General features: G+C 45.8%; 4 protein-coding genes and 1 long non-coding RNA gene across 8 annotated transcripts in view; 2 read left to right on the top strand and 3 right to left on the bottom strand.

Annotated features, from left to right (window-relative positions):
* Positions 1-11,603, bottom strand: part of LOC131108637 (POU domain, class 6, transcription factor 2-like) — a 50,886-nt gene extending 39,283 nt beyond the window's left edge. The window contains exons 1-4 of one of the 2 annotated variants that reach the window (XM_058059821.1): positions 11,463-11,603; positions 11,138-11,287; positions 9,724-9,863; positions 7,203-7,393 (exon numbers count right to left, since the gene is read on the bottom strand). In XM_058059821.1, coding sequence (XP_057915804.1) covers positions 7,203-7,393; positions 9,724-9,752 — 220 coding nt within the window. In that variant the 5' untranslated portion in view covers positions 9,753-9,863; positions 11,138-11,287; positions 11,463-11,603. Of the gene's footprint in view, positions 1-7,202; positions 7,394-7,896; positions 8,043-9,723; positions 9,864-11,137; positions 11,288-11,462 lie in introns of those variants that run through there. The other variant, XM_058059822.1, reaches the window with a different exon arrangement.
* Positions 11,604-11,632: 29 nt separating this feature from the next.
* LOC131109192 (uncharacterized) lies at positions 11,633-20,357 on the top strand. Its single transcript, XR_009120687.1, has 6 exons — positions 11,633-11,701; positions 12,588-12,684; positions 12,995-13,076; positions 14,868-14,998; positions 15,083-15,289; positions 18,077-20,357. It is a non-coding gene; the product is annotated as an uncharacterized LOC131109192 (long non-coding RNA).
* Positions 13,194-18,692, bottom strand: LOC131109186 (xylulose kinase-like). 3 transcript variants are annotated; one of them, XM_058060901.1, is made up of 20 exons: positions 18,487-18,692; positions 18,118-18,200; positions 17,679-17,748; positions 17,526-17,606; positions 17,374-17,460; positions 17,172-17,300; positions 17,034-17,099; positions 16,888-16,960; positions 16,711-16,829; positions 16,551-16,632; positions 16,451-16,491; positions 16,257-16,372; positions 16,077-16,192; positions 15,943-16,016; positions 15,782-15,878; positions 15,660-15,718; positions 15,511-15,598; positions 15,139-15,233; positions 14,839-14,951; positions 13,194-14,226 (listed from the first exon to the last, which is right to left on the bottom strand). In XM_058060901.1, exons 1-19 carry the CDS (start codon positions 18,544-18,546, stop codon positions 14,856-14,858), a joined length of 1,632 nt encoding a protein of 543 aa, XP_057916884.1. In that variant the 5' UTR covers positions 18,547-18,692; the 3' UTR covers positions 13,194-14,226; positions 14,839-14,855. The 3 variants fall into 3 exon arrangements, with proteins under 3 accessions (XP_057916884.1, XP_057916883.1, XP_057916885.1); XM_058060900.1 differs by having other exon boundaries at positions 17,172-17,295; positions 17,374-17,606; XM_058060902.1 differs by lacking the exons at positions 18,118-18,200; positions 18,487-18,692 and having other exon boundaries at positions 17,172-17,295; positions 17,679-17,746.
* On the bottom strand, positions 18,719-23,050 carry LOC131109190 (enoyl-CoA delta isomerase 2-like). The gene is made up of 11 exons (XM_058060906.1): positions 21,220-23,050; positions 20,824-20,879; positions 20,655-20,758; positions 20,341-20,439; positions 20,031-20,225; positions 19,895-19,964; positions 19,690-19,792; positions 19,493-19,613; positions 19,332-19,421; positions 19,106-19,249; positions 18,719-19,006 (listed from the first exon to the last, which is right to left on the bottom strand). Exons 1-11 carry the CDS (start codon positions 21,258-21,260, stop codon positions 18,851-18,853), a joined length of 1,179 nt encoding a protein of 392 aa, XP_057916889.1. The 5' UTR covers positions 21,261-23,050; the 3' UTR covers positions 18,719-18,850.
* Positions 21,996-23,177, top strand: LOC131109191 (gamma-crystallin N-B). Its single transcript, XM_058060907.1, has 5 exons — positions 21,996-22,194; positions 22,271-22,362; positions 22,428-22,584; positions 22,658-22,803; positions 22,891-23,177. The coding sequence occupies exons 1-5, from the start codon at positions 22,174-22,176 to the stop codon at positions 23,024-23,026; spliced, it is 552 nt and encodes a 183-aa protein (XP_057916890.1). The 5' UTR covers positions 21,996-22,173; the 3' UTR covers positions 23,027-23,177.
* The last annotated feature ends 17 nt before the right edge of the window (positions 23,178-23,194 follow it).

The raw sequence follows: 23,194 nt of genomic DNA, 5'->3' as shown, positions 1-23,194 counted from the left end.
GAGCCAAATTCGCCCGTGATTTAGCTCCCACCAAAGCCCTCAACAATAAGACACGGCATAATCTGCTGCCAATAACGCCAGGTGCTCTTAGCAAGATGGCTCCCACCGGACCTCCGAGGGGAGGAATACTGTGTTTCGAGGCCGGAGGAGCTGGAGAAGCTGCTGGGAGAAAGTCAATCGTGTTTCTGTGGGGTGGGGGTCGGGGGGGGACAGAAAGCTTCTGAGTGGCGGCCTGTAACGCTATTAGCCACATTATAGCCAGCGCTGGTGCAGCCGGCAGAGATGTCATTACCTTAATTAAGAGGCTCGGCAGGGCAAGAGGGGGAAGAGGCCAGGGCGCCTTCCACGGGCCTCCGACATTAAATCCTTACTCATCGTGCGAGTCCTTAATTATACTGGCAAAAAGGTGGAATTAATGGCGTTTAGAAAGGACATGGAAGATTAAGCAGTGGGAGGATGTTTCACTTCAGTGGGACTAAAAACACATAAAAACTATTTTTTAGTCCTCCTCAATAATTCCAAGAAGAATGCAACCTCAGAGAGTCAAATTCATAAAAATTCTAAAAACGTTTAGCATATCAATGTGGAGTCAAATGATGGAACAGATTGAGAAAGCACTATAGCACTATATGTACCACATGTTTGATATCATTTATCCTGAATATTAAATAAGATCTGCTTCTTCCTTCTCCTTTTCAGGCATGCTGGACTGGAGTGTCAATGTTACATTGTTACCGAGGAAGCAAGCTTTAAGTACGTAAAGACATAAAACACGCATGCACATTAATTGTGTTTGCCGTCAGCTAATGGTAGCAATTTGACAAAGTTTAGCTACGAATGTTAGCTATCATTGACTGTATAGCCTACCCCTGGGTGCCCGTTACGTCCATCGCGTGGAAGGCAGCATGGGTGGATGCCACGTGTCACCCACATCATAAACCCACATCATGGTTTGCTGTTGCTCCTCTGTGGCAAAGATAAAGTAGCGAACAGATGTCAGATGTCTGAAATAAATTTATTAGCTTAGTTTGCTTACAACTGTGAGTTTTGGAGCCTTGAAAAGCAAATGTTTGACGAATGCTTTTTGTGCATGTTTACCGCCTTAATGGGAAAAACCTTTACAAGCAAAAAACATGGCACAAAACAAAATGGTGGCGGACCAACAGCATAACTTTTTTTTTTTTTTAAGTTGAGCTATGCTCCAGGAAGACGACATGTCGAGTTTCTCTCCCAATTGGCCTCGCCACCTACTGGTGTGGCATGCATATTACAGTGTTTTTGTTTTTTTACTAGGTGAAAATGTACCGGTAGAGGACAAAGGCAGGACAAGGACGAGGACAAGGGCAAGGACAGGCAAAGGAGAGACAAAGGAGTAATAGGCGTCTGTGCCGCGCCGGTTCTAAATGTAAACAAGAGAAAATAAAACACTTGAGCTTGCGAGAGGAAAGCCGCCCGCAGGTGATGAGCGGCGCCAATATCTGCATGTAAAGGATGCTCATGGCGGGAAAGAACCCCATCCTCTCAACGCTTACGCTCTCACTGGTGGCCACAAGTCTTCAAGTGAAAGGCTCTCGGCCCTGAGAGCGCTCCACGAAGCCACCTCTTACCTGTCCCCCGCCTCCAACGCTGGAGTGGAGATGCGAGCGGGAACAGGAACAAGAGGGACCGGAGCCCATCTCAAAGGTCAAGAAGAGGAGCTGGTGATGGCGAGAGGATGCAGCGAGGTGGGGAAGCGATGGAGGGGAAGAGATGAGAGGATAGCGGGTGCTGATGGGACACGCATCAGTTCGGGAGCGTCCTCCTCATTGCCAAAGCAATGTCAAGCTGATTAGCTCAGGGTTGAATGAGGAAAATAAGAGTCCAAATGATTCTTTATCCGTTTATGGCCGTCGGGGAGATGAGAGAGCTGTAAGCCTTTTAGGAGATGCCTGCCTGGCTATTGCTCCTCCTCCTGAATTACTTAAATGCCATTTGCTGTAAATAGGATTCTGATGCCTGCAGCCCACACAAGCTGTAAGACAGCCACCTCTCACTTGGACATATAGCCCCGCTAAACCCAACAACTAAGCCCCAAAAGCTTTTACGGCGATAGTTCAATCTGTTAAAATGGACATAATACCATCTTTGACCCAAACGTAAGACTTTGCAGTGGAATCACATTTCATTCATTCGTCATTTCATACTTCTTATGCACTGATCAGCATCGGTATCTTTAAATGAGCATCAGCCTGCAGCCTCAAGACGTCGTCCCCAACAGGTTTGGCTACTGACCCGCCATCACCTTCAACGACACCCACCCTAATTACGGAATTTTTTAAGCTCAAACTTTGCGACTATTTTAATTTAAAGTCGTTTTACAGCTGTGTCGACACACACCTAGTAAGCGATATATGGGCGGATCAGAATCATAGGAAGACTTTTCCATGAAAAAGGAATAGAAGAAATGGCTAATATTCCGTGTTGGGAATGAGCTTTATTGTGTCATGGTCATAAAACAGCACATTTTGGGCTTCTTTGTCCATCCAGCAGGACATTTAGAAGTAGCCAGCGGGGTGTGAGGGATAGTCCATCGTCAAGCGTGTGTGTGTGTGTGTGTGTGTGTGTGTGTGTGTGTGTGTGTGTGGTGGGCTAGACACCCACATGTCATGGCTGACACATCAGCCTGGCCCCCCCAGGCTATCCAGCCCTAATACTGCCTATGTCCCACTTTCAAGCCCTTGTCCCTCAAAGGCCGCCCTCCTCCGCCAGCCTCCTCTCTCCCTCCCTCCCTCCCTCCTTCCTGCCTCCTCCGTCCTTCTGTCATAAGGCCGGAATGACGATGGATCACCGCGGCGCGTCACCATAACCACCAGGTGATGCCCGCTCAGCCGCATCTCAACTTCATCGAGTCTAAACCAGCAACATCGTCTCATTATTGTTCACATTTGCAGAAACCATTGGCTGAGGAGGGGGTGCAGTTAAAGAAATAGTCCGTCCCCTTCTTCCTGGCACATTATTCCAGCAGAGGAGACTAATAGTTGAATGGGTGTAAGAAAAGGGGGGGTGTCAGGAAATAGTATTGCTTTGAAGCCCATAACTCTATTCTGGGGGAAAGAAGCATCACAGTGTTATTCCACATCCTCAGATATAAAAGGGGAAAAACATAATAACTTCCCGATAGCCTGGATCTCCACCTCCCTATACCAACACCCCCCTCCCTCCCCCCGCCATCCGCCCACTTCTCCTGCCTCAATCTTTGGTTTCAAAGGAAGCGAATCAGCCGGTAGGACAGAAGGTTATGCATTAGTACTGGTCATTGCTCAAAGAGCGAGCGTTATAAATAATAAAGGCTTGTGAAGGACACGGGCCTCTGGGATGCATCTCTGGTTCACGCCACACGAGTCAAAGACAAGACATGTCATTTCTCTACTCGCCCCCGCCTCTCCCTCCCCAAAAAATGTGACCCTTTGCTGCTTCCATTACTTTGTGAGCGCCACATTAAAGGCTTGCTGGTATTGGATGAGGGGGCGGACGCCGCGCCCGAAACTTCAAAAAATAAAAAACAATTAAAATGGAAATTCAATTTATTTCCTGGAATACTTCACTGACGAAGCAAAAACAATCTGCGCCCAAGTTTTGCTCAAAGTCATCTCCGCATGAAACAACCTTTGCCTACAAACAACAAGCCCGTCTTGTCCCGCGTCCGCGTCCTCCGTGCTTGCATAGCATTAGCGCTACATACTACACCTGCTTTACAGGCACGCTTTAAGCTTGTTCTCACATTTGCACACATGCCTGAAATCCACATAATGAGATCCTTCCCCCGGGGAGTGACTCGCCCCCCTCCCCGTCCGCCCCTCTTTTATCCACTCTTATTTACTCTGCGTCGCCCATTCAGCACTTATTACTTAACCTCGCCTCACAACATTATGAGGCTCTTTGCATGGCCAAGCCGCCGATCCCGCCATGCATCCCGACCGCTAAGCTGATTACACAAAAATAATAACCACTCCTGCCTCCAGCTGTGTGTGTGTCGATAAGTGTGCTGTAATTTACAAAGGAGAATTCTGCAAGAAGGTCAGGCGGTTTGTCTCAAATTAGTCCCTTTTAATGGGATTTTATACAAAGGTTAGCATGCTGTATTTTTTAAGTCTTTTTTAAAGCTACTTAAAATGTGCAGCTAATGCCAAACCAAATGAAAATAAAATGACATCACTGCTTTGGAAAATGGGTTTTCATGTCGGCCATCTTTAGGGAGTGTGAAATAAATGTGTGACGTCATTTGTGGGAACTGACATGTTTTTAGCAACATGAAGGATGTAGTTATTCATTTATAATTAAAAAAAAAAAGAGTAAGTCCAACTCCTGAACTCAAACTGCCAGAAATGTATCTTTTGTATAAACTAATGTGAAGTTTTCAGTGAGGCATGTCGGCCATGTTTGTGGTATGTGATATTAGTGGAAAACTGATATTGTTCGCTATAAAAAAAAATGTAGTTTATCATATGTATAAATTTCATTCACACAAATGATGACACAGCGGAGCATTTTTACCTATGTGAGGTGTCGGCCATGTTTGTGGAATGTGAAATGAGCGGTAAAATTACATAATACTTTCTGACTCGACAATTGCAGTTAATTTTGGTGAATTTAATTGATGAAATTGAGGCAACTGCATCGTTTCTGTGTCATTTTCAGAGTGGCATGTCAGCCATGTTTGTGGCATAAGTCATTTGTGCGGAATGGACATCTTTTTTGGGTGAACCTGAAAGTTGTTCATTATTTTCATAAAAGTAACAAGGTCAGTATGGAAACATAACTGCTTTTAAATGTTGTGTTTTCATTACAACATGTGTTGTTAGTTACTCAAAAAGGATGAATATATTTAAAATGTTGTATTCTTGTAGCAAATGTGATTTGTCCTCCATGTTTGTGGGGCAGTACTTTGATCGTACTGTAGTACAATGGCAATAAAGCCCCGTGAGTATGTTGCAGCATGACCCGCTTGTTAGGAAATTGGAGAAGTGCAAAGTCGAAAATGTTCAAACTAGAAGCTGAAGCTCTATTCACTCCAACCACAACGTGACTGGAAATGAATAGGGAGTCCAATATTACCACTAACGTCCACGTGCGTTTTGATCCAAACGACCTCCCGTACCTAATCATTCCAATAAAAAGCCGCCGGTGGTCTTTTGGGCCGGGGAGATCTCTGGACGACCTTTGAGAAAGTGTTTGGCCAATTGTGTGGAATCCGTATAAGTGCGGCCCATTTGGTGTAGACAGTAAGTGTGTGAAATGAGTGGTGCTGTCTTTCCTGGCTGGCTCCCTTTGACAGCATGATGATAGAAGCGTCACATCCTCGGCAGAGTAAATGCAAACTGACAAGAGATGAGCCGTTGCTGGCTGAATATAATGCGGAATTGTGCTCTGAGTGTCTTATTATCTTGTCTGTTGACGTCTGAAAGAGGGAGATTTGCTTGAGAAGTGAAGACAGAGGCTGCACACATCCAACACCATCATGTCCTCTGCTGGTAAAAAAAAAATAAATAAATATGTTTCTGGCCCGACTAACAACAGCTTTCCCACCTAACGTCCAGCACTTCTGCACGGAATAAATACAAGGCAGAGCGATGTTTGTGGTGCTTCGCGGGCTCTGTTAGCTCAAGTGGAAGACCATTTGCAGAGGCGCGCTTTTAAGAGGAGGACCGCACTTTCTGATGTTTAGGAAGCGTGCGGCAGGTCTCCAAGATAGAGCATTTATTTTGGACAAACACGACCTCTACTGTCATTGTCTCCGCCGACCTCCACTTGCTATACTGCAAAAACCTCAATCAGGACAAAGCTATCTCCCGCGCAGGACGGCAAATTTAGGATGAACTTTATCCTAAGTTGACACCACACAATTCACAGCAGTATCAGTCTGAGCACACAATTGGTGGACAATAGATCATTTTGCACATGAAAGATCCCTTTAAAAGAAACCACGGTGCTACTTTCTGCATCATAGATACAGAACCAGAAGTCATAGTGCTAAAACTCTGCCAAGTTCACTTTAGCATTAGTGCATCTTTGTGCTTATATTTTTAAATGCAACATTCACCTCAGCCACAGAAAGCATCTTGAAGGAGAATTCACCTTTTAAACAACTGAACTGCACATTTTTCACATCCTTAACGGTAACTTTACCTCCAGTACAACAACATACAGTACACGCGTGTTCATCATTCCCTTCTTTCTGCCTCACAGGTCAGGAGTGGGTAGACAGTCCAGGAGCCACAACCACACACGTCACACTAGAGCGCCTCCGACCAGCAAGCATCTCCAATGAGGACAAAGTCACACTTTGTGTCTTGACTTTTCACATTAAAAGTATGCACATAAAGAGTGAAGGAGTCAAAGGAGGCGAAACATTCGGATTCATCGAATTTGTTTGGAAAACAAGACAAGAGGATGGAACAACACTCACTGACTCACTTAAAACATTCTTCTTTCAGCAGTGGCCTTCTTGAACGCACACAGAAAACAACAAGCCTCGTGGAAGTCAACTTTGATGCCTGATATATATTTTGAAAACATGTCAAAATGTTTCCAATATGTTAGATTGTTATTTTGAACTGTAAATATGTTCCAGAATAATATCTTTGTAGTATTTGCAATGATGCCTCAAAGCAAGGCCCAGTCTTGAAATAAAGCATCCAACCACAATTTATGCAAAATACAAATCATCATCTACAACACTGACTCATCATAAAAAAAAAATGTCACACATGAGGAATAATTTTGGCAAAAATCTTGACCTCATAATGTTTTCCTTTTGTGAATCCTGTATTAATTTTACGACTACCTAAGAGATCATTTATGCAAGCTGTAAATGAGAAAAACTAGGGAATATAAGCCGGAACTGGGAGCGCTGTGAAAACAAAATGTCTCTTATGGGAAAGTTAAATTGATCCAACTGCAAGGAGAAGAGATATTTGCTTTTTAGCCACAAGTCAAACCCCTCAAAAGATTTACAGAAAAAACAACATCAGGTCTGCAAATTGAAGTGAATTGTATGGCTTATTAAAAAGTCAAATGTACGCCAACACCTGAAGATTCCTTCTCAACTTGTTCACAGCAAATAAAGTTTGCAGCCCTTCACTGCCGACACGTTCATCCGTCATTAGCATCGGGCACCAGAGATGGAGAACCAGGATGCGAGAAGGACACCGAGCCCCACTCACCGTACAGCTTGCTGGGGGTGCCCTCTCTGTCGGGGCCCTCGGACGGAAGGAGCAGGGGCTCGTCGTTGAGCTCGCCGTCTGGGCTGGCCACTTTGTCGTCTGCCCGGAGTTCTACCGCGCTCATGTCGCCGCGCATGAAGGAGAGCAGCGGCTTGCTCAGCTGCCCCGTTATCATCGGATGCTGGAGGGAGCTGTGAGGTGGTCCAGGTGGGAGGCGTAGACGGAGGACGGAGGAGGTGGGGGAGAAAAACAAAAATGCAGCCGTGGTTAGAATATGCTTCGGCACTCTCCTTGACTACCTCTCACTCACTAGCTCGCTATCCTGCACCCCCCCACCCCACCCCTTACTATCCACTCCCACTCCCTCTCTCCTGCTCCCTCCCTCTCTGGAGCCTTTCATCCAAGGAAGCCGGTGCTGCCCAAACTGATGCTGCTACACCCCACAGCCCCAAAGCCACCAAGGATCCATCTCAGAGGTTCTCATTACAACCAGGAACCCGCCTCATCTTCAGTAACAACGCACTGAAACATCAAATTCATCTACTTGGATACAAAATGACAACAAATCCGATTCCTTATGTCAGATTCAAACAAGAAATGTCGTTCTGCAAATGATAAGAACATTCAATGTACACTTGTCCATCACACGTGCCTGCCAATAAAGTTTTGTCTTCAAGTCAAAGTGCCAACTTACCGAATTAAAGCTCCACTGAAGACACAGAAAAAACCAAATATTTCAGAGTGTCCAAAAGTAGAAGTCAGTCAGACTGCAGGGGTAAAGCATGCCTCCGCAGCAGAAATAGAAACCTGCTCAGGACGCAACCCGGAACCAGCCTCCTGAACCCTGGAGTAGGTCTGAATGGCCAGCACAGGTCTCACGCTGAGGTTGCTTCCGAGAGACGAGCGGCAGGGGTGTCGCCCCCTCCCCTCCCTCTTTCTTTACACACACACACACACACACACAGGCAGCTCACCCTCACTTTATCTGTCTCTTCCCCCTTGTGTCTCCCCACTGGAGAGCTCCTCAGACAGTGTTCACCCCACCTCAGGCAGCGGGGCCGCGGCCCTCTTTCCTTATTTAGGACTAACCTAAATATGTCTACGCAAAGGGCAGGTGACCGCAGAAATGGGGGAAAAAGGCCGGTCTGACGTTGCCCTCCATGCATCAACACCAAGCCACGTGTACTCGGGTGGTCGATGCGGGCCTCTTTAATGTGCCCGTCACAGGACCAGGCCCGCCTTTGATGTGACACATGATAATCTATGAAAATGATAATCAATAGAGAGGATTTAAGCTGTCGCACCTGGTCAATACTTGCATGTCTGGTAACAATAACTAGTCATCATGGGTTGTTTTTATCACATTTTTGGAGTGCACTTAAAAATAAAATGTGGGACATCAACACGCCTCTTTTTCCCTACATTCATCTGCCCTTCCCCTACCCCCCCTCCCACCCCCTCGTTTATAGGCCCACTGGAGGGCAAAATTAATACCTAATTGAATCTTGCAGTCATCAAAATAATCAATAGCTTTTTTATTATTTATTCTTCACAGTCTGTTGAGTGCTTGAAGGCTCAGAGGGACAGCAGGCAGCAGTGCGGGGGAAGGTGGGCGCGGTGTGGGGGCAGGCCTGAAATTTCACAATGTAATTTTCACAGGGGCACGAGAGTTTGCAACACCTATAAAAATGAGAGCAGTGCTTCTTTTTTGTTGTTGGAAGGTGTGTGTGCGCGCGTGTGTGCGCGTGTATTGGAGAGGGGGTGGAAATATAAAAGAAAATGGGAATCTTTGCCCCGGCAGCTATGATGAAAAATAGAATAAACAAGCTAGTGACACTTTGGAGAAGAGCGGGGGTCCTCTCTGTCCATCCCTCCATCTTTTTTTCCTTTCCCCTTTCCTCCTTATTTCATCATATCTGGAGCGTGGCGCTACCTCCCTAATGCCGGCATTTCTCTTCCTGACAGACTCCAAACAAGTGCCGGGAATGAGATCAGGTCTGTAATCTTCCTCTGGCCTCCGAGGCTGCGGGATGGGGTGCTGTTGGTGCTGTGGGTGGTGGGGGTCCACACATCTCTCATCATCTTAGTTCTGCATTCATTCACCGGTGACGCTAAATAGGATGTTCGTTCAGAGCACTGTAATGCCATTAGCGACGTGATCCTGCTGTAAAAATCTGTTCTAAAAGGAGTACTTATAGAATTATCCCTAGTAATTGCATTAATGACTCTTGAGTCCTTATTAACTATTAAATGAACGCTCCAGCCTTGAGCCACCCTGCAAATGGCTGCACATCTTGGGGTTGATGCCATCAGATCATGCTAATAGTGTTTATATTTATATTATAAATTGAGAAATACTTTTTTCAATATTACCTCACGTGTGCGACTGTACGGTAATTTTTTCATCGTTAAATACTTATGTATAGTGTGTTGGGTATTAACATTGATTAACTGATTCATTGATATTATTGATGCGTGTGTCTCCGCCACAGTCGGCCACAGAATGGCAGTGTTGGCTTACCTTCTGTCCGCATCACCATGCAACCACATGGCCTCTGATGCTTTGATTGATGACGATCTTTTTTCCCCAAATTAGGAGTTGGTGTCACGTTTCATGGCTGCTTTACTTTTGCTTTCCAAGTGGTTGCCTTTCCTTGTGCCCTGCACGGAAAGAGCAAACAAATGAGCAAGAAACATGACAATAGTTTGACATAATCATGGCGAATAAGCCTGGTTTTATTTGACGGATTTCTAGTATTCAAAGTCTCACCGCAGTGTAAAGTACTTTTCCTTGTCATAGTCATTAAAACGATCAACAGCTACCATACAGCTACCCGGCTAAAGCTAAAGTGCCTTCCGGTGTATGATTGGCGGGTCAGTGCAGGCTGAGCACTATCAAAGCAGTGTATTAAAAGAAGCTCTTTGAAGCCTGTAAAGCACGCTACCCCAGCAGGACCGGAACAGGTAGCAGCTTCTGATTGGTCAGGTGTGTATGTGGTGGGGTTTTTTTTCCCGCCAGATCGATCGACGGCGCCGACATTCGGGAGCATCAAAGCTTTCAGCACCCTAATCTGACTGCTCCGACGAGGCAGTGGGTTATTTTTATCATTTTTTCCGAAGAAATACTTACACCTGTGAGGTGTTTATGAATGTGAGCAAACTAGACCCAAAACAGGTTTGGACCCTGCACTAATGGAGTCATACATAGTGTAAAAGGGGATGGCACAGACTGGGCACACACCCGGCAGTACTGGAGTGACACTATAGAGCAGGGGTGGGCAAACTACGGCCCGGGGGCCACATGCGGCCCACCAAGCGTTTGAATCCGGCCCGCCAGTTGCTTTCTAAGTAACTTCAACTTTTAACATACAAACTGGCAACATGACTAGCAAGTCGGATGTCTGATTTAGTAAAAAAATAAACAACAAAACTGTAAAATTAAATGACATAGTTTGATGTGGTGTGATGTTTAAAGTGCTCCTAAAAAAGGGACATGAGAACATACAACTGATATAGGATAACACTTTTACAGATAAAATTAGACAAATAATTCAAGGAAAATGATAAGCATAAAATAGTGTGTGTGTGTGTTAAATACGTATATGTTCTGGCCCCCCAGACAATTTTGTTAACTCAATGCGGCCCTCGAGTCCAAATATTTGCCCACCCCTGCTATAGAGAGTCACACAGCACTGCCACTCAAAGCACGTCTCCGGGGACCTCAATGCTACACGCATGCCTGCAAAAGGTGTGAAAATCTGATTTCCCAAAAAGGATCGGTAATTCTCTCTGAGGGTGGAAGCCTCAATCAATAAATCATTGCTAAGTAGATTGTAAAGAGGGGGGGAAAATCCCGTCTTGGTATCAGTGCATTAGAATTCTCCTGAGGATGGATGAGTGTGAGACAATCTCAATAAAGAGGAGGCAAATCTTACCTTTGGCATTCATGTGGACACTGGAAGGCAGCTGCCAGCGCCATGAGGAAGCACCTGGAGAGGCAACACAGGACTGGAGGATGCATTTGTCCCATTACAGGTCCTGGAATCAGTAGTAGATCGCCACCTGCCCCACATATCTGTGCATTTCTTATCAACAAAATTATATTTCTAATTATTTTTTTATTTGTGAAACACATCTCCACACAATGTGCAATAAAAAGTCGGTAATAGTACCAAAATAGCATATTATTAAATAATCACAATAATACGATGTGCATTTTAACATCAAGGTAACTTTTGATTAGAACAGTAAACATCTCACCATTGCAATTTAGAAAACATTTCCCTGATGTGAAGTTGTTCCATCTTGAATAAATGTGCTGCAGTTTAGAAAACCTGCAATGACCGATGAGTTAATAACAGATGAGTTAATGATAATTCACTGCTGTTTATTGGGCCCCATTTGTACGTGTTTGGACGACTTCCGGTTACCCACACTACACCGCGGCAACTAAGCGGGAAACCAACAAAAGAAAGATGGCTGCCGATCTCCACGGACAGGTGGGTCGTTAAACTAAAATAATTTAAAGCCCTTTGGTTTATTAAAACGTCCCGTTCGAACGCTCAGTGTATGTTCAAACATGTGTAAAAGTTACGTTTAGGAAATACGGAAGTTTTTCGTATTTCGACGTCGACGCAACATCGAGTAATGCCCGCAAACTTGAATACAGTACAAATTAGTTTAAAAAGAAATAACACTCACGAAAATATGTGCGCTTGTAAGTTCGTACATTAAACACTTGAACAAAATTACATTTGACTTAAATGCCATATGTCCTGTAATCTCTTTCAAGTGTCCAATTTCAAATGTATCTTTGAAGAGGACCGTCCACTGAGCTTATAACATTCAAACCATAAGCATCTTGTGACCTTGTTAAAACTCCACAGCAAACAGCAAATATGCAATTTCGGAGTCATAGGTGTTTTAGCAGCTCGAATGATGTACTTCTTAATTGATAGCAATGATCAATTCTTTCATTATTCAATATTAATTAATGGTCAACTGAAAGAATGTATGATTTGGCTTAAATTGGGACCTTTTTTATATTCTATTTCGTTTCCCACCTCCCACTGAAGTCGTCACACTTTATTGTGACATTGCCTAACAATTTTTTGCAATTTATGCAACTTTTTTCTGATAAAATTAAGACTCGTGAGAACAGGAATCCTTGTCCATATTCTTTTTCCTTTTTTTATCAAAGCACTTCACGCTAAAGTGTTGACTTGTTGAAGTAAACATGTTAAATTGTGGTGAATGGGGGGAGGTGTTGTTTGAGATAATGACATGTTTCAATATGGTCACACATGTGATGCTGATGCTTTTTAGATTGCGGCCTGTATTGTCACAAAATGAACTGTGTGTTTGTGTTTTCACTTCCTCCCCAAGGTTGACACATCGGCCGGGATGCTGCGATGCGTTCAGGCAGCTCTGCACACCTTGATGCCTCACGGGGTGCAATTACCGGTCCTTACGTGCCATCCAGGTAAGTCATGCATATGATTCCCTTTTTTGCCTTTTCTTTATTTCCACAGTTTTTTCATCATCATCATCATTATTATTATCATCATCTCAGCAACTGAGGTGTTTGCAGATACATGAGTTAATGGTGCTGTTGTCTTGACTTGAACACTTGATTGCATGGCTATACCTTTAAATATATATAAACATACAGTCCATTTAGCTGTCTTGCAAAGCACTTTGGCAAGGTGTCTTGTCCATAAATGTTACTGTATTAACACCACTGCTGTCCAATGTAGCGGCATCCTGTCTTATAATACCACTTCTCACCACAGGAGGCGTGGGTGAGTTATACAGAATCCCTGAAAGGATGTGGGTGGCTGCAGTGCAGGCTGCACTTTGGACAAAGGATGCAAAGTGAGTATGAGTATTTCCCATAAAAGGTTTATAGGCAGTTGTTTCATTACCAGAGGTGTATGAGTGAGAGGTGTATGAGTGACAAGTCTGAGAAGAATTGTAGAATATGTTGTTCAAAAGGTTAGGTTTTATTTGTTTGATCAACAACAGTAACTTGCATCATTCCTCTTTGCACTTACATGACAATTAATGCTGGTAAAATGCTAAAAGGTCACAGAGAAACATGACTTAATGTATTTAAATGCATTATTGTGGCAAAAGTTTGACCCTGGAACAGACAAAACTATTTTCGTGAATTCTTAAGTGGAAAAATTCTGTTCCGTGTTGTGATGATACACTGTAATGTATATGCCACATCATGTAAATATTGAACTGCTCTTGAGCCAAGATGAATAATTAAGTGAAAAGGTCTAGTGGTAAAGTGCGTGAGGGTAGCTTTAAGAGTGAGAGGAAAACAAGCTGGCCTCCATCATCCTCTCCATGCATGATGATTGCATATGTGAGGGCACATAGAGGAATGACACGCTTGGACACATCTTTGCTATCTTATTAGTGGGGGGGTTATTGCGCCTTCTTGTGTAAAACGGCTGCAGGGAGAAAATCACTCAAACACAGCCGTAGCATGTCAACAGGCCAGTAATGATAGCTGATGATGGCCGCACCTGGCCAGGTCGGTCCTAAGAGATAATTGAGGCTAAAGCAGGGAGATGGGTGTGTTCTCTCACAGTGTTCCATGTTGTGTACATCTGAGGGGAAGAGGGAGAGAGATGCCAAGGTGCTCCATTGTGCTGCTGCCTGTCAGCTTAAATTAGGGAGTACAGGCTCGGCCAGTGTAAAAAGAAAAAAAAAATCAATACTTGATGGAAGATTGCTGCCTGGAAAATCTGTTTTGATTCCAGGATTAATTCTTGACCAAAGGCTGGGGCAAAATGACATGCCATTAGGCTGAAAATGAACACGTTCTGCAGTGGAAATTGGATGGAAATGTGGCAAGAGGGCGCTTGTTTGGGGGCGCAGGGGACTGAAGGTGTGGCGGTTGTGAATGAGGCCTTCCTGGGCAATGTTTTCCAGGCCATTGTTGTCTAATGCATTCCTCCGAGGGCAGGTCAACTCTCTGGTGTTTTCCATAAAGCACGAAGAGTGAGAAAAGCTGCAAAGAAAGAAAAAAAACAAGGGCAGTTTATTGTTGACATCTGTACTCCACAGTGAGAAGATGCATTATTGATGGCTGAATAATGTGGTTGTCATGACGTGCTGGAAAGTCCAACAGGAAGAAGACAGTGATTTCAACAACCCCACTAAATTAAACATTTAGTCTCTTGTTTACAACAATATGTTTGATGGTGCTCATTGTATTCATTATTTAAGAATGTCTTTGTCATGTGATTGTAGTAGGCAGAGGTGGCTATAAAAAGGCAATTTAAGTGAGAATGTAAATGTTTGTGTGGACAAGCCTCCTGAGATTGTATAGTTATACCCACAGGTGTGTAATGTGTAATTAGATGACAAGGAGTAGTTTTTAAATACATTCGAATGATGGCAGTTTGAGGGTATTGACAAACAGGTTGGTAATGCAGTGCTTTGGCGCCCCCTGCTGTTGTATAATCGCTAAACTCTTGGTTGTCTTTTCTAAGAGCATATGCCATGGATACTGAAAAACAATTATTGTAAATAGTGTACCCATCTCATACTGGTAGCTAGTTTCTTTACTGAATTCATTATTCTGACTGAAGCATTTTGACTGTCTGAGTACTGTTCTCACCTTTCTCTCGACTCCTATCATCCAATTAGATTGGCAGCCACATCTGAGGGGTGAGGCTCCTGCAGGACTCTCTTCTCCAATTGGGCGTAGCGCCGCAGCATGTCATTGTACACCTGTAATGGATTCAGACGGAGAGAAAAGGTCACATGCAGGAACTGAAGTGAGTGGCCATGTGACCTCAAAACAGCAACTAAAAGCCAATCAGCACTTTGTTTCCCATCTTTAACACTGCATCTTTTCCTAGTTCCTACTTTTCCTGTGTGTGTGTGTGTGTGTGTGTGTGCGCGCGCGCACGTATACCTGTTGTGCAGTGGGCTGTGGTGTGGCAACAAGTCGTGCTTCCGGAGCTTTCTTCAGCACATCGAAGAAGGAAAGTCCTGATTGGTCAACGACGCCTGAAAGAACATCACCCAATCAGAGAGAGTTCATCGATCGTCATGCAGAGATGATGGTTAGCATTTAATAAGCCCAGCAGGCAGTGACATGTGGTGAGGTTCATGGCTGGGGAGGGTCTGCCCTTACTGTAAAATCATATATAAACAGCTCAATAGAAAATGAGTTTTCATAATGTTATGACGTTTGTTTCCCCCGTCTCCCCTGACCACACGTCACTGTTTGCAGGTATGTCATTGCAGTATGTTAGCAAGCTCGCCATGGTTAGCATTAGCATACCGTGCATTGCTCTGTAGGCGGAGCCAAGACAGGCCGAGTTGGACACATCAATGGTGTACACTGGAGCGTTGAACACGTCTGACAACACCTGGCACACACAAATCCACTATAGACAAATACGTACATGTTAGAAGCGTGTTATGTTTCACCTGCAAGATGTCTTTGTTACACGATGCTCCTCCCGTTGCCAAAACTCGACTTCCTGGAACTTAAAGAAGATGAGATTGAAAGCGAGATGTAGTGTTTGTGTGTGATTGTGCTTTTTACTTACTGATGGAGTAACCAAGGAGCTCTGCATGGAGCCTCCGTGACAGGAACTGACCCTCCACCAGCGCTCGCACCTCCGCCTGAGCACTCAATGACGACACCTGGAGGACACACAAGTACTCAGCTGCATCTGTGTGTGTCTGTGTCTGCACAGAGGTGCCCCACCTTGTTGTCATCCGCATCAAAGATATGAATTCCAACAGCACGGGGCAGAATCTCCAGGACATCAAAATAAAAGCCTGGAAGAAGCCAACAGGAAGTCAGAGGAAAACGGAAGGAGGGAAGAAGGCATAGCTCACCAATGTAGCCATCGTTTCCGAGAGGAGTCTCTCTCAGGGCAGCTGAGAAGACTTCCCATGATCCTTCAGCACAGCGGTTCCTCACGCGTTCTCTGGTCAATGATCCGTTCTTGAAGCTGAAAACACACACACACACACACACGTCACATTGCCAGGAGAGGATAAAATAAAAGCACCTACCATAACAAGGCCATGAAATGTCTCCAGTCGACAGGGTTGATCAACACGTGACCCTCGAGGGCGGGGCGAGGATGCTGCAGCCACACAAACACTGTGTCGCTAGTTCCCAGGCTCACCTACACACACACACACACACACACACACACCATGTCATGTGACAGGACAAGCAGTTGTGTTACACAAGGTACACTTACAGCAATGTCGCCTTGCTGGAGTCGCATTCCCGCCAAAGATGCTGCCACGACATAATCATCATCAACATTGACAGGACAACCTCAGGAGGATGTACTGTACCTGGGTTGTCTCCAGTGAAGGCCACCACTCTGCATGAGTTGGAAAAACCAAACCTGTGCACCCAGTAGGAGGAAACGTGACCCTGCCAGGAAGGGGCGGGGGGATTGAAGCAGGTTAAAGGCCACAAGGGGTGACTCGGTACGCCGAGTGTGTACCTCACCAGCACTGACGCAGAGGGAAGCGGCATCCCAAGCAGGCGGTCCAGGTGTGGAGCGGTAGCCTCCATGCAGACCTCAGACCATTTTTTGGTCCTGATGTTCAAAAGGTTCATGCCAGACCCTAAAGAACAAATCCATTCACTGACATGATTAAAATCACATTTTCTTAATCTACTGACCATCACTGTAGTCAATGGCGGCGTAAGCACCCAGGAAGAGAGACGCTGCAAAGCTGCTGACCAATGAGATCCTCTGAAACACATACAGCCATCAACCAGGCTGAAGTCAAGGTCGTGGGTGCAAGGGCTGTAGGTCACCAGCCGACCTCGGTGTCCTGGAAGTCTTGTGGTCGCTCCTGACACATTTTGGCGATCTGATTTCCGGTGAAACGCTAAAGAAGCACACAAAAATAATGAAAAGTAATTTCTAACCGTACGTGTTTGCGTGCACCTGTGCGAGCTACCTCATAAGCCCTGGAGCCTGTGAGATCAGCCAGCTTCGCAGCACCCCCTGCTGCCTCCTGCAGGTGTTCACACTGTGGCCCAGTGCTGGAGTCCATCCACACCGGAGAGTCACCTACAGAGAAACTGTCCTGAAAGACATCACATGACACACCTGTGCATGTGACTGCACATGTGCTGACATAAACACACAGGTGAACTCACCTGGAGCTGCTGGTGGAGACTGAAGGCGGGGTCGAGCTGCTCAAGGGTCCGAGAAGCTCCCGTCCTCCAGTAGACGCTGCCATGTTGCTGAGAGGGCAGAGGAACATCACCCATAATGCACTTGACAGCCAGCTAGGAAGAAGATAGGTCACCTGACCGCTGCCTGACAGCGCTTGCACACTGGAGAAGTCAAAGCCTTCTTTCTGCATCTTCTCCAAGAGGAGGTCCAACGCCTGGAGACACATCAACATCAGGAGCCCACTTGGAACATCACATACGACAAGATAATCTTCATGTGGTCCTACCTTCACCCACATGAGAACAGGCGATGTGATCCTCAGGCCATCAGCTGCAACGTGGACACCCCCCTCGGTCCTGAACCAAAATGAAAGTTAGTCTTCTCCTGCATCTACTTGTTGTCAACTACCTTGATGGAGGTCAACATTTGTGGAAACAATTACACAACTTGATATAAACTACATCAAACTACATAAATGGAGGTCAACCTGCTGAAAACTTCACGTAGACTACTGTAAACTTGCAGCTAAGTTTTACACAATCTCATGTAAAACCACCAAACTTTGCATCCCGTCAGCTTGCTGTAACCTTTACAGAAACGAGTCCAAAGAGACATTTATATGTAAACAAGTATCCAAATGCACTACCCAAACAATCTAACTTTGCACAAACTACTGTCAAGCAGGGAACCTGAGAGGTGATGGTGTGGTTGGGTGCTGCTGGTACCTGAAGTCGGGTAGTTGGGAGTCAAAGTGGACATGGTTCTGATGGATCACGTCCAAGTCTTCATTGATGGCGACCACTTTGAGCTGCACAAACAAGTCCACCAGGTCAGTGAACCATGACACAGCATTCAGCAGTTTAAGTGTGATCGTGTTACCACGATGGTAAAAACCAAAGCCTAACTTCAACTTTTAATGTGCTGACAATGTCGCTTGTGTTCTAATCATTAACGTATTCATTTGTCGAATATAGCACGTGATACGTTAACAGGCGTTGTCACAATTCTGGTATTTCGTAAACTCTAGTCTGCAAGTGTGGACAACTTTAATACAACCAAAGCGTTTAACAAGTTAGGAAAACAATTAAATGTACCTGTTGAGTGCTGAAGTCAAAGCCCAGGTAAACTTCCTTACGGTCCTGCACGGCCGCCATCTTGATAGCACATGTGCGAGGAGGAGGAGGAGTCACCTGTTAAAGAGACAGGCACCTTTTGCTTGGCTCGGATGGCTCGTTGCTAGGAGACGGCAGCATCTTGAAGACTGCTGCTAGCAAGCTTAACAACTGATTGGTGCATTTTAATTAAACAAAACCAACAAGTGGTTTTTTCATCTAAAATACATTTATTACACAAAAAGAGCTTCGTGTGAGGACAGGCACTTGATCCTTCATGTTAGTGGAAATCAGTCATGACTATGTCAGTCAATCACAATGGCCGCCATTAAGTTCAGTCATGTGGTCACAGCTTGGCCTTAGCCTGGAAGAAACTCATGACAGCGTTGAAGCACTCATCCGATGTCCAGCGTTCGACCAGACGCTCCACCTCGGCGTCGTTCACGGCGTGGAGCTGCTCTTTCTCCATTGAGCGGATCAGCTGTTTGGACAGCGCCAGAGACTGGGGGGTGGACACAAATCATATGTTTTGTTTTGTCTTTTTAGAGGATGTCCCACTAACCGAACACCTGATGTTGGTGTGTGTGTGTGTCTACTGTACATTTGGAGGCAGCTTGGCGTAGCTCCTGAGTCGGCTCCAGACCTCCGACTGGAAGCTGCTGTCAGGGAACACCTCGGTGACCAGACCCAGCTGACACGCCTGGACCGCCGTTAGCTTCTTGTTGAACAGCAACATCTCACTTGCCTACACACACACACACACACACACACACACATTTCAACCACCTGTGTGTTTATACATGCGAGTGTGCTGCACGTGCACGTACCTTACCAGGTCCCATAAGGCGAGGGAAGGTGTAAGATGAGCAGCCTTCTGGACTCTGACCAAGCTGGCTGAAAGGAGTGTGGAAGGTGGCCTACATAGAAATACAATATTACTGCAGTGCAACCTCAATAACAGTCAATATGAAGTACTGCGTGTGCGTACACTCTCCGTGGCGTACACCAGGTCAAACATTCCCAAAATAGTGACGGAGATTCCCACAGCTGGACCATTCACCACGGCAACCAGAGGCTTGGGGAAGTCTATGTAGGCTTTCACGTACCTCCTGTCCGGGGCGACACAGGGCAAAGATCGTTCCTCACAAGTCATGTGATCAAACCCATCGTTGAGTGGGCGGTCACCTGAGCAGCTCTCCGCCTGCTTTGGCCATCTCTTCCACACCTCCTTCAGGGATCTTAGTGAAGTTGCTAAGGTCGTTTCCACTGCAGTAGAAGTCCCCGGCACCTGTGTGTGTGTGTGTGTGTGTGTGTGTGTGTGTGTGTGGACAAACACACGTGTGGCTATCACTATCACGTGTGGCGGGACAATTAGCTGTGTGTGTGTTACCAGTGAAGACGGTGAGGACACAGGTATCTCTAGCCGCTTGCTGCAGAGCATCAATGATCTCCTCGTACATCTAGAACACACCACTCATGATGAGGGCCATGATTATTTGTAACCAGGACATGAAATGGTCGCTCACCTCCGTGGTGATGGCGTTCTTCTTAGCAGGTCTGTTGAGCTTGATGGTGGTGATGTCATCTTCCGTGCTGACCAGCAGGGTGTTGTAGACGTGGTCGCTCGCAGCCGGCTGGGCCGACACTCCCTGGGCGGAGCTTCCACCCTCCGCTTCCACCAATGAGCCAATCAGGTTGCAGTACTGTTTCCGGGCCTCGTCCTGTCAAGAATATCGCCAACACTTGCTGTCATTTCCTGTCAAATATTTATTTTTATCTTTTGGCTTTTGTGCATCTTTGACAGACAGGAAGTTATAAAATAAAAGCACAGTTGACCTGTGATATGGAGCCCAGAGATTTCCACGAGTCCCACTTGGCTTTGTTGACAAAGTCCAGCATTCCAGGTTTGGGGGTGTCACATGGTCCATGTGTGGCCTGTCACATGACCCAAACAAGAAGACATACCAGCTTATCAGGAGTCAAATTGCATGCTGAGAACACAAATTCATACGCGTCGGCAGGTGTCCTTGCCCCTCACGGCCCCGCCCCACTGTTTGGGAAGCACTGATGTGGATACCGATATAGTCCTATGATATAGTCCTATGATATTGACATATGATATAGTCATGATATTGTCATGTTGTCACCACCTGCTTGAAGAGAGCGTAGATCTTCAGTTTGAGCGCATTTCCGGGATCCTTCTTCAATGTGGACAGTTTGTTCTTGGCCTCCTCAAACTGCTCCACAGTCGCACCTGAAGGCAAAACATCCATATTAGCATTAATGCTAATGTGGGAGGAGCTCCAACCTGCCACTCACCCATCACGGATGTTTGGTGGAACTTGAAAGCAGGAACGCTGGAGAAACGGAACCACCTGATGACAACAACAAATGCAAGTCACTCACGGGGCGAAGGTCCAAACGGTGCTTATGTAAACACTATTGGGGATCGGCCATATTTGTAGTCTTGAACTTGTGCATGTTTGTTTCCGTCGGTGTGAAATTATTTTATATGTTAACAAAAAAATAAACGTGTTTTTTTTTTCCTTTGGTACCAAATGGGATCGTTCCGATTTCCTGACAGTCTCTGCAACGCAACCGACAAACACAAGCTTAAAAGTTAGAACGTCCTTAGCATTAGCAACATTCTGTATGTAGCGGCATTGACTAACAGTTGCAGCGGCCAAAAAGTTGACGCATACAAAAAAAACTTACCGACTGGTTTGCGTGAAACCTCGTAGCGACATTAATGCCATGAAAACGACAGGAGAGCAGGAGGACGGAAGAAGGTTGACCCGTTGGAAAATCTTTCCAGTAGACAGCAGCACTTCCGGGTCACCTCGGGTGGCAGACGGAACTTATTAGCCTTTTAATATTCAAACATATTTTTAATCAACAGCGTTTACAAACAATTTCTGTTTGTTGATAAGATATAGTAGTAGTAATGGCAAAGACGCCATTTCTATCGCCGTATAAAATGTACGTAAACGTCACTGATTTGTGATTTAATTAACTTAACCCTGTCAGGTTTCTCTTGGGTGTCAATTTTTGCTTAATAAACATGCATCGTTATCGTAAAAAACTACGTCCATTATATTAATAAATATAAAAATAGTAAGCCTCTCGTGCCAACCCGATGGCCATTATTGGTGACGTCACTCAACATGCTCAAGCTCATATAGAACAGAATTTCACAATTTTTTGAGTATATTAATTCCATTAGGTTTTCATCTCAAATCTAAAAAAAACAATTCTATTTTATGTTATATTTTAACGCTAAACAGACGCCATTTTTGGTCCACATCGGGATTCTAATTGACTTCCTGTGCCAAGATTAGTTCCTTGCACCGCCCCTTTTAGCAGATCTTCAGGAAGCACTGCGTCACGTCAAATTCACTTGTATTCAACGTAAGGCTCCGCCCATGTGGTGATGACGTCACTCCACCGGAGGCCTTACATGTGCACTTTCCATTCACTCGCACGCGCCACCATGGACACAAGCAGAATGTGCGGACACATCAGGATGGCAGAAAGCGTCGAGTCGGCACAAGCTCCCTTTTGTGCTTTAGTCCCCCCTTGCGTCCCCCCTCCCGTATAAATTGGGATGTCCAACTTTTTCTCGGTTACACTGTGCGTGCGCTCGTGCTTGGACAACATCCAGTGGACAACATGTCGCAGTATTCCGGAAAGGTGAGTCCCACCCACGCGTTCAATCAACCAATCAATCAGACTCACTGGAGAGTGAAACGATAACTTTGGGCTGTAGATCACCTTCTTTGAGGGGAAGTGCTTCACTGGCAGGAAGCTGGAGGTCAGAGGTGACTGTGACAACTTCCAGGACCGTGGCTTCATGAACAGGTGAGTCGGTACGCGTGTTGACAAGCGCGTTGTCGCGTGCTGACGTGTCACGCCTTCCCGTCAAGAGTGAACTCCATCCGCGTGGAGAGCGGCGCCTGGATCTGCTTTGACCATCCCGACTTCAAGGGCCAGCAGTACATCCTGGAGCACGGCGAGTATCCGGAATTCCAGAGGTGGAACTCCCACAATGACCACATGGGGTCCTGCAAACCAGTCCGCATGGTAACGCTCGCCATCTGTGGTCATGTGACACCAAAGATAGCAGCTTCTGAGGTGGCTGTGTGTGTTCCTTCAGCACGGAGAACACTACCGCATCGAGCTCTTTGAGGGATGCAACTTCGCCGGCCAGTGCGTGGACATCTGCGACGACTGTCCCTTCCTGCAGAGCCGCGGCCTGTCCAAGAACTGCATCAATTCTGTCAGGGTGTACGGAGACGGCGCGTGAGTACACACACACACACACACACACACACACACACACTCCAAGACGTGTGGACACGTAGACATGCGGCTTTGTCTTGTGTGCAGCTGGGTGATGTACGAGGAGCCCAACTTCCGAGGGCGCATGTACGTGGTGGAGCGCGGCCAGTACTGCAGCCACAACGAGTGGCAGGCCCAGAACCCCAACATCCAGTCCATCCGCCGAGTGGTCAACTACTTCTAAACGCCGTCACCTCCTCGCCTGTCGCTATAATAAACCAGAAAACCTTTGTTTTTTAATCAAACACTTCCTGTGTCAATTTCTGTCAATCCTCAGCCAATAACAACCTCGGAGGAAGTCCACTACCTTCACCACAATAAAAGTCTGACTATGTCTCCTGTGTCAACTGTG

The sequence above is a fragment of the Doryrhamphus excisus genome, chromosome 21, assembly GCF_030265055.1.
Source record: "Doryrhamphus excisus isolate RoL2022-K1 chromosome 21, RoL_Dexc_1.0, whole genome shotgun sequence".
Taxonomy (NCBI): domain Eukaryota; kingdom Metazoa; phylum Chordata; class Actinopteri; order Syngnathiformes; family Syngnathidae; genus Doryrhamphus; species Doryrhamphus excisus.
Note: the sequence above shows the minus strand (reverse complement) of the source record. Positions and strands in the feature narration are given on the sequence as shown.

Coding starts and splice junctions, on each gene's coding strand:
- LOC131109191 (XM_058060907.1), top strand. CDS start 22,174: ATGTCGCAGTATTCCGGAAAG. Junction 22,585..22,657: donor CCTGCAAACCAGTCCGCATG/GTAACGCTCGCC, acceptor GTGTTCCTTCAG/CACGGAGAACACTACCGCAT. Junction 22,804..22,890: donor AGGGTGTACGGAGACGGCGC/GTGAGTACACAC, acceptor TCTTGTGTGCAG/CTGGGTGATGTACGAGGAGC.
- LOC131109186 (XM_058060900.1), bottom strand. CDS start 18,546: ATGGCGGCCGTGCAGGACCGTAAGGAAGTTTACCTGGGCTTTGACTTC. Junction 17,607..17,678: donor CTGTTCTCATGTGGGTGAAG/GTAGGACCACAT, acceptor ATGTGTCTCCAG/GCGTTGGACCTCCTCTTGGA. Junction 16,193..16,256: donor CATTTCATGGCCTTGTTATG/GTAGGTGCTTTT, acceptor GTGTGTTTTCAG/CTTCAAGAACGGATCATTGA.
- LOC131109190 (XM_058060906.1), bottom strand. CDS start 21,260: ATGGCATTAATGTCGCTACGAGGTTTCACGCAAACCAGTCG. Junction 20,226..20,340: donor CTCTGGGCTCCATATCACAG/GTCAACTGTGCT, acceptor TATTCTTGACAG/GACGAGGCCCGGAAACAGTA. Junction 19,250..19,331: donor GCCTTATGGGACCTGGTAAG/GTACGTGCACGT, acceptor GTGTGTGTGTAG/GCAAGTGAGATGTTGCTGTT.